At 31.2% G+C, this 16,635-nt stretch overlaps 1 protein-coding gene across 1 annotated transcript in view; it reads left to right on the top strand.

Moving 5' to 3' along the window:
• The window catches only part of LOC148283421 (uncharacterized), a 91,535-nt gene that overhangs the window by 65,517 nt on the left and 9,383 nt on the right, over nucleotides 1-16,635 (top strand). Inside the window, exon 2 of the mRNA XM_088223545.1 lies at nucleotides 15,737-15,835. Coding sequence (XP_088079671.1) covers nucleotides 15,778-15,835 — 58 coding nt within the window. The 5' untranslated portion in view covers nucleotides 15,737-15,777. The remainder of the gene's footprint in view (nucleotides 1-15,736; nucleotides 15,836-16,635) is intronic.

The following is a 16,635-nucleotide window of genomic DNA, read 5'->3' as shown; positions in this document are numbered from 1 at the left end:
GTTAGGAATATATTCAATTCAGTATCCATTGAAAATAATTTATGTTTGAAACGCAAAAATACAAACTGTTTTAATTTATAAAAAAACGCAAAATGCAACCCTGGAAAATCAATGAAAACACATATTTGCTCCTAACTTTTTTCTAATCAATATACTGAAGATGTTATTATTTGTAAACCTTAAGAAAGTGAATTAAAAATTTTTGCAAAAAGCTGCACGTAAATTTGTCAAGCCATTTTTGAGTTTTTGCGAGACACAACACGGCGATTCATTTTTGTATATATAGATAGATAGATAGATAGAAGATAGATAGATTTGAAAAAACCGATGGGGTTGTAAAATAAATACGATAAAGTCTTGTCACGCTATGTCTCATCTAGTTGTATAGTCATCGTGTACTTTTTAGGGTTGATTTTTAATTTATTTCTAGAGTAATTACTTCGGTGGTAAGGTAGTCATTGTAGTGTGTCTATTATATAGTATTTCTGACTGTCCTACGTTTGTCTTTGCTTTTTTGATGTAGTGTTGTCCGGTATTATATTAGGTTCTGTTTCACAATCTGAACTATGTATTCCAACTGCCCGGGCACAGAAACGTTCTGATTGTAGCTTAATAATAATTATAAACGATTTAATAATCTAGTGTTGCTTGTAACTATCATCATTTAATTTTCTCTTGTTATGGCATATTTTCATTCATTTTTTATTTTACAATTTATGTATTACTTTTTTTTACATTTATGATAATGTTTCCTCACTGGGGGGGAGCGTTCTGTGCCGAGGAAGACATTTTTTATAATTTTGAAACATGCCTTATTAAACATTATTAAAAAATAATATCAAATACATTACTCACAAATAAAAACAGTAATTGAAAACATATTTCTACCTATTTGGCCTGATCCAGTCGTCAATCCGTGCGCATTCCACCTCCATTATCCATTTTTTAATAGCGATTTTTAGTAACAGTATTTACTGATTGTCGTTATGGACAATGAAAGTAGGTTGTACACTGGATAAATAGAAACGAAGAAATAGAATTGTCTTAGACCGAAAGTTGTTTTCATTTTCGATTGCTTTTGCAGCATCAGGGTGGAATGTCTAGTAACTGTAATAGTTGTGTTTTGTGTTAAGGGAGGTTTTAAGATTGTATAATTTTTGTTTGCATGCAGTAGTAAAACGTTTTCATAAATTTATTCATAGTCATAACCTCAAATTTTTCATGAATATCGAGAGAGCTCGTACTGACGGATACTTTCAGAATAATATGACTCTCATGACACCCAAATGTTTACTACCAGAACTTACAAAAATTCAATACCCAGATAAACCTTTAATTTGACACTGAAAGTTGTTTTAATTAAGTTCAATTTGAACTTAATTAATTTGCCTCTGTTACTCGGTTATTTGATAAATTTAATTAAAACATTAATTAAATCATTAGTGGGTCAAAAATACGAAGCTTTTAATTATTTATCATGTTTGATTCGACATAACCATTGAGAACTCTATTTGAGTGACTAAGCGTTACAATTATTAGGTAGAGTAATTATTGATCGTTGGCGTAAAAAGATTGCGATGTTTATATGAAATATCGGCCTCGTAATGTAATGGTCAGCGTATTTCTCTACCATGCAAGAGGTCTCGGGTTCGATTCCCGACATGGTTGAGATGAAATATTATTTAAAAGGGTGTTTTTATACTAGAATATTTTATTGTCCCTAGACTTCTGCCTGCAGCGTAAGACTGATCACTTTACCGTAATGTAACAAATATGATCAAGATACGCTGCGATTGATGTACCAATTCAGTGCCCTATGTATGATGATGATATGAAATTTCATAAATAAAATAAGTTATTTTTACCGCTTTAAGATCCTGTCGCACGACCATAAGTTAAGTAAAACAGATTAAACTTTGAAAAATTTGCGGTTTTGTTTAAAACTAGTTGTTTCATCTAACTTTTTTCATCAAACTAATTTTGTTAATTTTTACGAAAACTTCACGATTATTTACATTGATGTTTTTTGTAGATATTTCTTGATAAAACTCCATATAGCGATGCGTAAGCTGGTTCTCAACAGTAGGTATATAAATTTATTTTTGTCACAGCGCAAAATTGGAATGTGAAAGGAAATTGAGATGGACTGACCTTTTGTAGATGTTTGGTTCCTATGGAAAGCCGCAGCAAAACTCCATACTGATGGTCTTTGCTTTGTCACATAAATTAATTTTGAGTTTATTATTAATTGTATTTTTATTTTTACGCGATGCGTTATACTGAAATCAATTAGGCGATTTACGTGTATGTTAGTCGAGTTTTAAGCTGACACTGGCCCCAGCTGACAAAATAATAAAATAAATGAAAAGGACAGGATTCAAGTGAGCGAGAGAAAAAGAGACAGGTATAGGAATTTATATACGCTGTGACACATTTTTAAAACGGCCAAACAACCAAAGTTAATAATTTAGATTAAAAAATTAAATGTAAAAAAAAAAATGTTATTAATCTCGGTTATATATTAATCATATTTGATCTCTTGGAGGTAGAATCGATTTCTTGTCTACAAAAATTTAGATGAAGTCAATAAACTGTTTACAATTCAATTCTTTATTTTTTTAATTCGGTATTTTTTTCGCCATTTCTTGCACGCTAAATTCAAATAATAGGAAATGTAATTGATGAATTGAATATTGATATTTATTTATTTATTTAAACGCCTTTTAGGCTTTTACATTTTTTTAAATACATATACACAAATAAAGACAGAAATGTAGTTTACAAAGAAGTAGCAAAAAATATATAAATGATTTTTAGAAGAAAAAGATTAAAAATATCATTTTTACATATTAGTATAAAAGTGGAAAGAACCGAATTGCATGTTTTAATATGAAGACAGAAATGCATTTTACTCAAAGAAAGGAGCAAAAAGTAAAAATAAATTAAGAAGTGAAAGAAAAATAAATAATAAAAATCATTACATATTAGTAGCAAATATATAAGGATACATAATAATACATACATATATTGCAGTGAGGAACAGGAGTACATTTTTTCGTATAGGTTGTATTAAAATAATCTTAAAAGTAGAAGAAGTTACAAAAATACTTATTTAGAATACATATATAAGTCAATAAACGGTAAACAATTGAAATCTACATAGTATTATTTAGGTATTACTATTTGAAAATAGTAAATTGATTCACTGCTTTTTTAAAATTTAAAGGTGTTATATTAAATATATCTACGTCATTTGCGTATTCATTTGCAAATGTATTAATTCTCCTCATTGGCGAGTGTGCACTGTAGTTTGTTTAAGATACACTTACATAGAATAGTTTATTATATCGAGTAACCCGGCCCGTAAATATTGTATAATATTAATAAATTCATCATAATTGTTCCCTAGGACGTTAAATCCACCCCTTATCTGCAACAATTCGAACGAACTCAAAATACTATATACAATCAAATTCTCTATTTTTTTAATTCAGTATTTTTTCGTCGTTTTCTGCGCGCTAAATTCAAATAATGAAATGACGTAATTTATGAATTGAATTTTAACCGAACAGTTTATGACTATTTCCGCCGCGTCAATCAAAAATTAGCAGTTAATTGAGAAAAACGTTTATTTTATTGAAACGCAAAAGTTCCCACGCTTCCGCTAGTTTGCGGTTTTAATTGGTGTTCCTTTTTAATATTCACATCACGAATATTTTCATAGATAAAAAAAGTAAACATAAAACAGATGATATATAATGAATTCAGTCTAGTTATCTATATTTTTTACATAGAATTCATCGAATCACTTATAAACGTTAATAAATTAAAACATTATAATACAATTCAACAATTAGTAAATTTATTTAACAAATGAATAATTCAAATCAACAACACAATTAATAAATAAATCATATTTTCGTAATATAAGCGTATGTTAATTTGGTTTTTCTTTTATTTTCTTTTTCTTTTTTTTCTTTTCGTGGTCATGTCATACCATTTATTTGTGACAAAAACTTCTTAATAATTAAAAAAGGAATTGGCCCACGCTCAGTCGCTGTAGTCTTTGTGGACATTTTTTCCAATTCATGTTATAGCTTAATTTTAAAATGTATTTAAATAAATATATGTATGGAAAAATAAACAAATAAAAAAAATAATTTAAAAAATATCAACAAACTAACATCAATAAACACAAATCTAATACCAAGCTGTCTTATTATGCAAATATTTTTTAACTCTATAGTGGCTCTTTTCAAACAGTCTGTGCTTGACGTATACAGTTTGAGGCAAAATATTTTTTTTTAAAGTGTTCTAGTAATAAGCATTAGCATAATATATTTAACAATATATTGAGTTTGTCCAAATTTTTGTAGATAAGGACTGGATTCAACTCCCTGGGAAGCTTTTAAAATTAACATATTACAAGATTTTGTTGCCTAGTATGTAGGTGAAATAATTAAATTAGATGAATCCCTCCCGCATAAATAAAGGTTTCAGCTCTTTGACTTCACACATATCAACAGATGAAAGAATTGAAGGAATAAAGATGTTCAAATTTGGGCAGAATGGTGAATGTTACTCAGTGTGTAATGTGGCAATTTAAACCAGACAATGACAGGTCATGAGCCTTGTAGATGCCTAGACATCTATATTATCTTCTTTAAAATGTTTTTCTTCTGTATTGTAATATGTTAAATTTATTCAACAAACAAATAATTTCAAATCAAAAACACAATTAAAATCAACAAACAAAAATCAAAAAACACGAATCTAATGCCAAGCTATCTTGTACTGCAAATTATCTCCAACTCTATAATGGTTCTTTCCAAACAGTCTGTGCTTGACAAAATCTTTGAATTTTTTAGTTGGAAAAGCCTAAAATTTTTATAGGCACTTTGTTGTAGAATAGTATACAGTTTGAGGCATTTTTTTTTTTTTTTGCAGTCTAGTAATAGGCACAACTAGCATATATTTATTTCTAATGTTCAACCTATCCAAATCTCTGTTCCTATTAAAATCATAAATATTTTTATGAACTTAGATCAAGTTGAAACATCAACACATTTTTTTTTTAAAAACATTTTATGTTAATAATATTTACGGAAAATTAGTTTTATTATTGGCTAGATTTTGTTGAAATATAATAGTTTGAAGGATATTCAAAAGTAATAAAAGAACCTTTTTGAGAAGAAAGTATGTAAGTTTAGGCAATTACTAGATGTTTGACATGTTAATGTCTGATTTTAAGTGATCACATTACATACTGTACATCTGCTATTCAGAAAATTGATAAAACCACATACCCTCATTCTCACATTTCTTTGAATATTTTTATTTCTTACGACTTTTGTGCAACTTACTTTCTGGTTTGTTGCTATAAATCAGCAATATTTTCCACCCAATCAAATCATTAATAGCATACTGATCAAGCGTTATGATTAATGAAAACAAATATATATTTATATTATTTGATGTATGTTATTTATTGTCAATTCTTGATGAAATTCCGTTGTTATATTTTTAGAAGTTACAAATTTTAAAATATTCATTTGACCAAGCACATACCTATTATTATGGGTGTAATAGAATTTTTTTAAATGTATGATTTATGTAAATGCCATTTTCATGATTTTACTCCCTGTGAATTTATAAATATTAAAATACATCACAAAAATACTTGTTTAAAAAGTAATAATATGTAATTAGTAAATATTTTTAGATGTTATCTAGTATGTGAAATGATTCAGTCAGAATTTCACCCACATCAAAAAAGTATTTTATTTCAAAAAGTCAAGTATGAAAATACTCCCTCTACATACCGGAAATCTGTTTCAAAATAGGTCTTTCTATCGGTTTCCCTCATAGATTTTTTTGTACAAAAATCGAGTGGCTTTATTGATTTTTTATTGAAATTTTATAAATGACGACTTTGATTGAATTCAACTAAACTGCTGTCGTTTCCCCTTTCTCTGTGAGTTTGGCAAATCACATGGAAGACTTATGTCGTATATAATTTTTCTTCTTAATGACCAAATTTTAGTGACCTAAGCAGTAGCGAAAACTGTTGATTCGCTTGTATGATCTAGTAACAATAGTCAATAGATAAACTAATCCAAAATATATGCTTGTTTAAAGATCGGCAGAATAGTGAATGTTGCACAGTCTGTAAAGTGTAACATTGCAGAATTTCCTGCCAATTGATGTTAAGCAAACATTAGTCCAGAGCTTACTTCTTCTAATCTTTACTATGCAGATGTATTTTACGAAGATGCTTATTTTAAACCGCTTGATAAGTTGGAACGGTTGCAAAATGTCTGTATAGGTTATATCTTAAGTGATATTTTAAATAATCCCACTTTGCCTGTTTTTATTATTATTATTATTATGGATAACTTATATAGCGCCATTTTCGTAATAAAATACCTCAAGGGCGCTTTACATGGTGATTCTATTGTTAAGTTAATTTAATTGAAGCTTTTAAATGTGTAGTTTAATTAAAATAACTTATTTTGTTGTCACGTGCTACGGATTTATTCAAATGATTTAGAGAACGAGTGGGTTTTCAGTTTTTTCCGAAACATCACTTCACTTTCACAGCCTCGCACCTCTGCTGGGAGAGCATTCCATGCCATAGGGCCTGCGACCGCAAATGCGCGTTCACCAAATTTAGTGCGCTGTATGCGTAGAGGTATAATAACTTTTCCTCTCGCCGTAGACGTAGCTAATCTAAGCGTGAGACGCCTGTCAGCTAGTTCATCTGAAATGCATAGTTCCCTTAGATATTCCGGAGCCGAGTTGTGCAGTGACTTATACATAAGCCAACAGAGTTTGTATTCGACCCTCTGTGGAAAACGTAGCCAGTGTAGTTCCCGAAGTAGTGAAGTGATATGACTGAACTTAGAGATTCCGAAAATAAGTCTCGCTGCGGCATTCAATACAGATTGTAGGCGAGTCATTTTGTTCATTGGTAGACCTGCATAGATACCATTACAATAATCGACTCTAGACACTACAAACGCATTTATTAATTGACGGGCGGCATCAACCGGCAAATTTTTGCGGATGCATTTAATTTGTCTCAGCTGGTAGAAGCATGAACTTATCGTTCTACTAATTTGAGCGTCAAGAGATAGGTCAGAATTGAGTAAAACTCTCAGTAGTTTAACGGTGGGTAAAGCAGTACTCCCTACATTAGGTAGAGCCGTATCCTGGATCAAATTCTGTCGTCTGGCTGAAGCCACCCACAGTTGTTTATCTGAGAGAAGTCTTTCAAAATTAATCCCGACATTAGCTGTATTTGTTCCAGCAACCAGAAAACCTTTTTAGTACCCATTCACCGCTCTAATATGTTCACCTGCTTTTTCACAATAGTGCTCAATTGTTGATTAATCTACCCACAGAGACGCTTCTTCTTTATTTTCACTTAAATCAAAACTGAAATGTCACTACCTGAATATTAAAAAAAAAAAATCTCCTTCTTTCCTTTCAATTCCTTCTCTTCTTTTCATAATAAAGTATAGATTTTTAATTTATTTTTGTTTCAAATTTTGTATTCTTAAATAAATTCTGTATTTATACCTAGAATGTGTCCATATAATTCTTATTTTCTCAAACTGAACGGTTTGGGTAGGTTTGAAGAAATTGCCTCAAGGCAATACTCTTGTATGTATTAGGTTGGAGAAAAAGTAATTTCGTATTTCGCACCCTTTTTTTTCAACTAAGTATATCTCATTCATTATTGGCCGCATCGGATTCGATACGGCGTTGTAAAGGTGTAAGTATATACTACAAACATTTTTCAACAATATTGCGCTTGGTAAGTTCAGTCGTGAACTATTGTGCGTCAAGTATGGAGGTCTCAAAGGAAGAAATTCGCCATCTTTTACATTTTTACTACCTGAAAGGGAAAAACATGACGAAAGCGGCCAAAAAAGTTTGCGATATATGCGGGGCCGATACTCTTTCAGTTTGTGCTGCACAATAGTGGTCAGTTCGTACTGCACAAGAGCGATTTCGCTCTCGTGAAGTGGAGGTGTATGATGCACCACGCTCTGACAAGCCTGTGGTCGAAAATATCGATAAAATCATGGAAAATATCGAAATAGACCGTCATGTTGGCAGTTGCAAGCACATCGTTTAGAAGCGGAATATTTATTGTAAAACCGTTTTAAACCATTTGCAGAAGGCTGGATTAAAAAAAAACTCGATGTTTGGGTGCCACATGAGCTGACGTAAAAAACCGAATTTCCATCTGCAAATCGCTGCTGATCTGCCACAAAATTGACCCATTTCCAAAGCGGATGGTGACTGGTGATGAAAAATTGTGGTCGAAAGCCAGCGAAGCGCTCTAGACCGTGGCCAAACCAGGACTGAAGGCCAGGAAGGTGATGCTGTGTGTTTGGTGGGATTGGCAGGGAACACTCTACTATTAGCTACTCTCCTATGACCAAACGCTCAATTCTGCCCTCTACTGTGAGCAACTCGACAGTTTAAAGCTGACGACCGAACAGGAGTGGCCACCATTGGTGAATAGGACAGGAATCGTGTTTCATCAGGACAACGCCAGACCGGATGGGAAGTTCTTATACATCCACCATATAGTCCAAATCTGGCACCAAGTGATTACTACTTGTTCTTGTCTATGGCCAACGCGTTTAGGGGTACAAACTTGGCCTCAATTGCGGCCTGTGAAAATTGGTTGTCCGAGTTTTTTGCCAATACGGATAAGGGCTTCTACAAAAGAAGCATTATAATAATGGTTGAATTCTCGTTGACAACAATTTATTAAACAGAACGGGGTATATTTTTCTTAAATTTGATGATTGTTACACTTTCTATGAAGCATTGAAATAAAGCGAGAAAAACGAAATTACTTTTTCCATAATCTAATATACAAAATATGTCAGATGTTAAATAAATATAACTGAGAACAGCCAATGAGTATTTAAAGGCCGTATGCCTGGACTCCCTTCAAAAAAATATTTTCCTTGTCATTTGTAATGTAGGCTGTAATTTTTTCCCTGATAAGGAAAAAATAATGGAAATGATTGCGGAATATGAGAAAGTTAAGTTTCGAAATTCTCAATTGAAAGTACATTTCAGTTTCAGCATTTTTTAAATCAAATTCATCATTTATTCAGACGTAAAAGCTCCGTAACTGCCACGTTCAATTTGAAACCTGGCGGGAAAACTCCATTCTATTTGAATATATAAACTGCTGAAATCTACAATGCAAAGACAATTTGAGACAAAAACATTACTGTAAAAATAAATGACAAGCAATACAATGTTATGTAGGGTTGTCAAAAATACACTCAACGAAATAAAAATATTTCTTTGGCATTTATTCGTGCGTGCATGCAAAAACCTTATTACCTTATCCACAACATTATGATTATATCCAAATGTTTGTGGACAGACTTGATTCCCTCCTAGGGAGTTTATTAATTTGTTGCAGCAGAGTGGGAAAACATGGCATTTGAAACTAGGCATTTACCTAATGGCGAGTCATTGGCTGGTTTGATTGGTCAATTTCTAATTGTCACATTCCAATTACTAAATTTAAATTTTTAAATCAAATGTTTTCAAATAAATCTGTAACTAGTTTTACCTTTAGGTTTTAGCCCTTTCAGACCTGAATCAATTTCTGAAGACACAAAAAATATTTTGTATTCTATTTTCTCTAGTCAATCTGAATCATTAAAAAAAAAATGTATTTTATTTTTATTGTTATACTTATAAAATATTAAGCTTCAATTTTTTATGAACATTGGGTATTAAACGGATAATGAATCAAAAAAGTTAATGTAACATGGATAATAATAAATATAATAGGTAATATAATACACAGTATTTTAATAAAATATTGTATGATACGAATAAACTTATTTTGTATGTTTAAAATAAAATATGAATCTGTATTTGCGTATATATATATATGAATCTGTATATATGTGTGTTTATGAATGCATTACAAATGCACCAACTCGACACAGATTTTCTAGCGAGTTTGGGCAAATTCACAGGTATGGGTCGTTCCTGATTGCGTCGCTAATAAATGTATGTACAATGTTTTTCATAAATTTATGTTTAATCGGTTAAATTTGAGTAAAATATATTGAAAATATGGCTTGAATATCATTTGAAAAGCCGACAAAAATTCTCTTTAAAACAAACAAAATACCCAAAAGCTAGTTGTCAAACTAAAAAACAAACGTTTTCACGTAACTACTACTATCATAGGCCAAAAAAAAAGTACTTAAGGATACCAGTAATTAAAAATTTAACACGTTTTTTTTATTTCGGTAGGTACCGGAGTAAATAAATCATAAATATATCTAAATGAACATCCGGTATGAAAGGGTAAAAAGGCAAAATACATGTTTTTTTGATGTTCTGAAAACTTTATTTGTTTACAAGGACTACTAAAGAATAAATTCGCGTTTCTAATAATTTAATATTCTTTGACAAAATTAAATGAGGGTTCAATGACAGTTCATTTTTCATGGCTCTAAAATTGTTTAATGCATTTCATAACGACAATATGATAGGGCCTAATTATTTAAATCAGGTTTGATTTAAATTTTTGTTTAGCGCAGAATTAAAGAGCTTATTTCTAAAACAAAAAATATGAATGCTTTTATAATAATGTCCTTAATTGTATTGACCAAAATTTGTTTTATTATATATTAGTCGTTATTTTTATTTTTTTTGTATTACACTTTACACTTAACATCTACAGAAGAACAACATGACAATAATATAAGACTTATTAGCTGCATATACTTGGATTTAATATTAGTGAACACTGTTTACATAAAGTAAGATAAGGTTAACTAATTGATTATACTACAATATTTGAGTTTGTCCAAATGTTTGGTAGACAAAAGACTGGATTTTACCCCCTCGAGAGTCGTTAAGATTAACAAATTACAACAGGGATGGAGAATACCTTAAAGAAGGGAAGATGGAAGTCTGGGCATGTACAGGGCTTATGACCTGTCAATGGCTGGTTTAAGTGGCCACTTTATACCTTGTGTAACATTCATCATTTTGCCTATGTTTGAACATCCATATTTCTTCAATTCTTCAATTTGTTGATTTTAGTGAATTTAAAGAGCTGAAACCTTGAAGAAATCATTTGTCTGAATTAATTTACATAGTAGGCAACGCCTGAAAACAGTTTTCCAATTTTTTAAACTTCTTCTTGGACCAGTTGGTTTTATTACAATATTTGAGTTTTTCCAAACGTTAGTAGACAAAAGACTGGATTTCACCCCCTCGGAAGTCGTTAAGATTAAAAATTGAATATAAAAATATGGATGTTCAAACATAGGCAAAATGGTGAATGTTACACAGTGTGTAAAGCGGCCACTTAAACCAGTCAATGACAGGTCATAAGCCCTGTAAATGCCTAGACTTCCATATTACCTTCTCAAAAATGTTTTTCCTCTTTGTTGCGACAAATTCCCTTCCTTCCCTTCTTTAAGGTATTCTCCATCCCTGTTATAATTTGTTTTAACTTAATTAAGAATACGTTGAAAGAGAAGCTTGTGTAGCTTTTAAACCAGCTAGTAAAAAAAAAAGTTATTTAGTTTGGAATGCGGGCTATAAACGTTTGTCTAGGAGTAAAAACGGGTTTCGAAGGATCAGTTGATTATTTAAAAAAACCGTCACAAGTGAAAATTGTATTGTAACAGTGGATAGCCTAGTCTCATACATTATTAAAATTAAACTGAATATAAAGAGAGAGGACGGCGGACATTTTTATTGTGTTTATGCGAAAGTTAGCGAGTTTGCGAAATTGGGAAAAAATATCCAACCAAAGGTTTAAATAATAAACCCACTGTAAGTAGTGCAGCCTTTTCAAGTAATAGTAATTTCAAGTTTCAAGTTAGTAGTTATTTGGAATTTGGATCTGTAGTCTGCTCAACACATTACATAACCCACTTTAATTTAATTGAATCTGTCCAAAAAAATTCTTCGAAACCACATTTTGATGTAACCTGGGCAGTACCCTTCAGTCTTATGATCAGCGCCTAGAACATTTGGTGTAGATCAATTGGAATTTAGGAGACAGATTTTAGACTTGATATGTCTTTATAAAATAATTAATTGTAATGTCGACTCTACATTTTGTTTATAGAATGTACCCCTGAATGTTTGCAGTCGGCAATTGAGATCGTAAACAAAATTTTATCTTCTAACCTTCAATAATAATATGGCGCACTTAAATGCAGTTCAGATTTGATAATAATGTAGAAAGTAATACTGATATTTATATATTTAACGAAACATTAAATAAGGAAAAATTTAACGCAATTTATAAAATCAAATAGTCACTTACGTTTTTTAAATAAAATTATTTGTAATAACATGTGAGTAATACTTTATTGTTATAACTCTCATGAAAAGCATAGAAATTAAATTTATTTTAAACAGAGAGGGAAAACTGTTTTGAGAAGGGAATATGGAAGTCTAGGCATTTACAGGGCTTATGACCAGTCATTTACTGGTTTAAGTGGCCACTTGACACACTATGTAACATTCACTACTTTGCCCATGTTTGAACATCCACATTTCCTCAACTCTTCCATCTGTTGACTTTTGTGAAGTAAAAGAGCCTTTATTACGTGGGTGAGATTCATCCGGCTGAACCAAATCACCTACTAGGCAACGCCTGAAATCAATTTTCAAATTTTTATACTTTTCCACTTAAACCAGCCAATGACAAGTCATAAACCCTGTAAATGCCTAGACTTCCATATTCCCTTGTCAAAAATGTTTTCCTTCTCTGTTGAAATAAATTTAAATATGAACATCTCCCTAGGGTGGAAATCCAGCCAGTCTGCAAGCATTTGGACATAATCAAACACTGTAGTATAGAAATTTATTAAGCTAGCAAATTTAAAAAAAACTATTTGAAACTTTTTATCTTGGTTTGTGCATGCTGTGTTCACATTTAATTGATAAAAAATATCTAAAATAACAATTTGTGATTATTTTACCAATGTCATTTTTTTTTTATGTATTGTTTATTGTTTGTTAACTATAATAAACAAAATAAACGTCTTCACACTTCACATGCTCCTCATGTGACAATCTTGACCTTCAACTCGTCAAATTGACAGCCGTAATATGCTCACATAAATCAAGGTAGTCTTATGATTTCATTTTTAAAAGAGAAAATATAGGGATTGGTATTGGGTAGGGTGATTTTGACATCACGTCAGTGGATAAATAGACCTAATGCAAAAGACATACAAAATTTGTTAGAAAAAAACAGATTTTGGACATTGCACTATTATAAATAAAGACTTATACTTACGTCTGATAACAGACATCCACCAAATCATTTGGACTACATCTTTGTTGCCTTTTCGAGCCCTCAAAAACGTGCCGGCTGGTTACTTTTTATTTCTTCGCGTTGTTTATTTATTTATTTATTTATTATATATACGGCCTAAGCCAATTACAACAGTTACATGAAGAAACATATATGCAAGAAACCGAACAAAAATAACATTAAACTATGTGTCAAAGACAAACAATAGCCAAACAATAATTGTATACAATATGTTCATAAAAACGGAAGACCTAAGACTTCGAGCTGAACCATGCCAATACAACTTCATCCCACACGGTTTAGTCGCGAAGAAATTTACGAAAGATCTATCCCAAAGAATTCCAAGTCGTGTGATGAATTGACTAATCTACACATTCTGGACATTGGGGCATAAAAACCAAAGTTGCTCTTAGAAGATTTTATAAATAGCAGATTTTTACTTCTGGTGACATGGTTGGGAAACCGTAAGCCTCTAAAAAGTGTTTTTTTTTTGTATTGCCTACGTTTGAATTCGGCAATCTCGATTTTTTGCAACAAAATTTAAAGTAACATATTACAAAAGAGATGAAGAACATTTAAGAGAAGGTAATATAGAAGTCTAGGCATCTACAGGGCTTTCGACCTGTCATTGGCTGGTTTAAATGGCCACTTTACACACTGTGTAACATTCACCATTCTGCCCATATTTAAACATATATGTTCCTTCAATTCTTTCATCTGTTGATGTTTGTGAAGTCAAAGAGCTGAAAACATTATTTATGCGGGCGAGATTCATCTGAATAAATTATTTCACCTACATACTAGGCAACGCCTGAAAATCTTTTTTGTTATTTTATTTTTTTTTAATTGACTTATAATTTACCAAAATATTTCAATTTTTGTGGCCAGTTTTAACGAGTTGTAAATTACTCACTATTAGAAAATGGAAATCAAGTTGGGCCAGAGTGGGGTTCGAACCTCGGACCTCTGATCCGTGAGTCCGCAACACTAGCCACGGACCACAACCCGATTTCCATACTTCTTCGTGGACCAGGTGGAGTTATAAACAATATTTTGAGTTTGTCCAAATTTTTGTAGACAAGGACTGGATTCATGCCATTCGCGCCACTGCCATGCATTTAAACCAGCCAATGACAGGTCATAAGCCCTGCAGATGCTTAGACTTCTGTATTACCTTCTCTTAAATGTGTTTTCTCTCTGTTTTAATATGTTAATATAAACAGCTTCCCAGGGAGTTGAATCTAGTATTTGTCTACAAAAATTTGGACAAACTCAAAATATTGTTGAAAATTCAAAGTGTTGTCGTAACTCTTGGTTTGAGAAGGGTGACAATAATATCGTACAATAGTATTTTATCTAGTTCGCGTGTTAGTATGAATATATTTATTAAATCTAGGAGTTTGCAACAATCGAATATAGAACTAATGAAATAAAATAAATAAAACATTATTGTTTTTAACCACTAATTTTTATTTTTCACCGACTGGTTTCAAAGCAAACAAGCTTCTTTTTCAAGGTTTACGTAACTAATGAATTGATTCCTTTTTATTTAGAACTAATGGTTTATTTTAAAAGATTAAGTCTGTTATTGTCCTGCAATCTTCCAGGGTAGGTAAATTAAAAAAAATGAACAAATACATTTGGTTAATTTCTTCCATATGAATATGTAATTTCAAACAAATAAATATGAAAAAAATAATTCGTTGAACTCTTTCAATATTAATCATCAACATTCAATCATATACCATGGAGTTTTATCAAGAAATATCAACAAAAAACATCAATATCTTTCAATATTGTTTATTGGAATTTTGTATAACATTACGGTATTCAGTCATGTAAATACAATTTATATAATCGGGAATTCAACGGAATTTTGAGGGGATCTTCATGAATAATATGGTTTTTGCGGTATTTATCCAAGTTTACTAGTCCTCCGGAATGCTTTATGTCTTCGAGTTGAAATTATCGTCCTGGAAATGCAAAAAAAAAATTGACGAGCTGTCATTTTATTCATGGTATCAAAACAAAACTCTTCCATTTACTAGAGGTGCAAAAATTATGAACATTTAAAAATATAACACAGCACCGGCTCAAGCCAGGTTTTTTCAGAATTTCGACACGCCGCGCTGATGAGATTACCCATCGCTACCCTAAATCATACGAGAACAATATTATTTGGGCGTGATGAACGAGGGCATTTACGTAGTATTTTATCTACCTTGTTCTGGTACCGCATGCATAAGACTGATCATTGATCACCTTACCTCGTGTAGCAGACAATCCAAATACGCAGCCTTTAGTGTGCTAATACAGAGTCCTATAATGATAATTACCAAGAATAGTTGAAAACATGTTTCTAATATTTTATTTATTTGTTTGTTTCAGCCGATGTGATAATTCGCGATTTGTCATGAAACTGCTTCACCATGGATTACTACCTAAAACCCACACCCCGACTTCATTATTGGATTCGAAAAAACAATGGTATGAATTTTCAACTTAATTTTAGTATTATTGGCGGGATTAATCACAGGTGAAAATTCTAAAAAGGCGAAGTAGAGTGAAAATGTTTTTTTTTATTTATAAATCATACAATACAAACTATTTTACAAAACAAAACATGAATGAATTACTTTTCCTAGAGTTACCGCAACGCAATTCGGGATTTGAATAATTATTTTCAGAAAACATAAGTCCACATTATAGTGTAATGGATAGCGCGTTCCCCTACTATGCTTGAGGTTCTAAGTTCAATTTTTGGCGAAGTGGACGTGCAACTTTTTAAATTTTTTTATTTATTTATTCATACAAATACATAAATATTACAAAAAGTACAATAAAAACGTACCTCAAACACTATGAAGCCAAGAACCCTGTGGTAAGTTGGGATACAACATAATGGAAAGTGGAAGCACGTACATAATTAAATAATAGCAAAAATATAAATAAAATATTATTATTATCAACAAACATATATTCATCATCCAGATTCATCCAGGTTCATCCAGATTCATCCAGGTCATTGAACAGTCTCATTTATTTTTATATTATATTCATGGGTAAAATATTTGGAACTGAACTTGATAGTTATAAAACGAGTCTAATTTCTTTTTTTATTCTTGAAATACAATTCTCAAACTTTTCTTGATGTTGAAAAATGTTTTTTTTTTCTTTTTCATATTTATGGATATATTTCGTTAATATTTTTGGTTGTTTATGTGTATTTACCTACTTGTTACTATTTTTATAGATATGAAATTTAATCATTTTTTGTTACGTATTTA

Source organism: Micrasema longulum, unplaced genomic scaffold, assembly GCF_059751315.1.
Source record: "Micrasema longulum isolate JH-2025_06_02 unplaced genomic scaffold, ASM5975131v1 h1tg000241l, whole genome shotgun sequence".
NCBI lineage: Eukaryota > Metazoa > Arthropoda > Insecta > Trichoptera > Brachycentridae > Micrasema > Micrasema longulum.
This window is presented reverse-complemented; position numbering and strand designations above follow the sequence as displayed.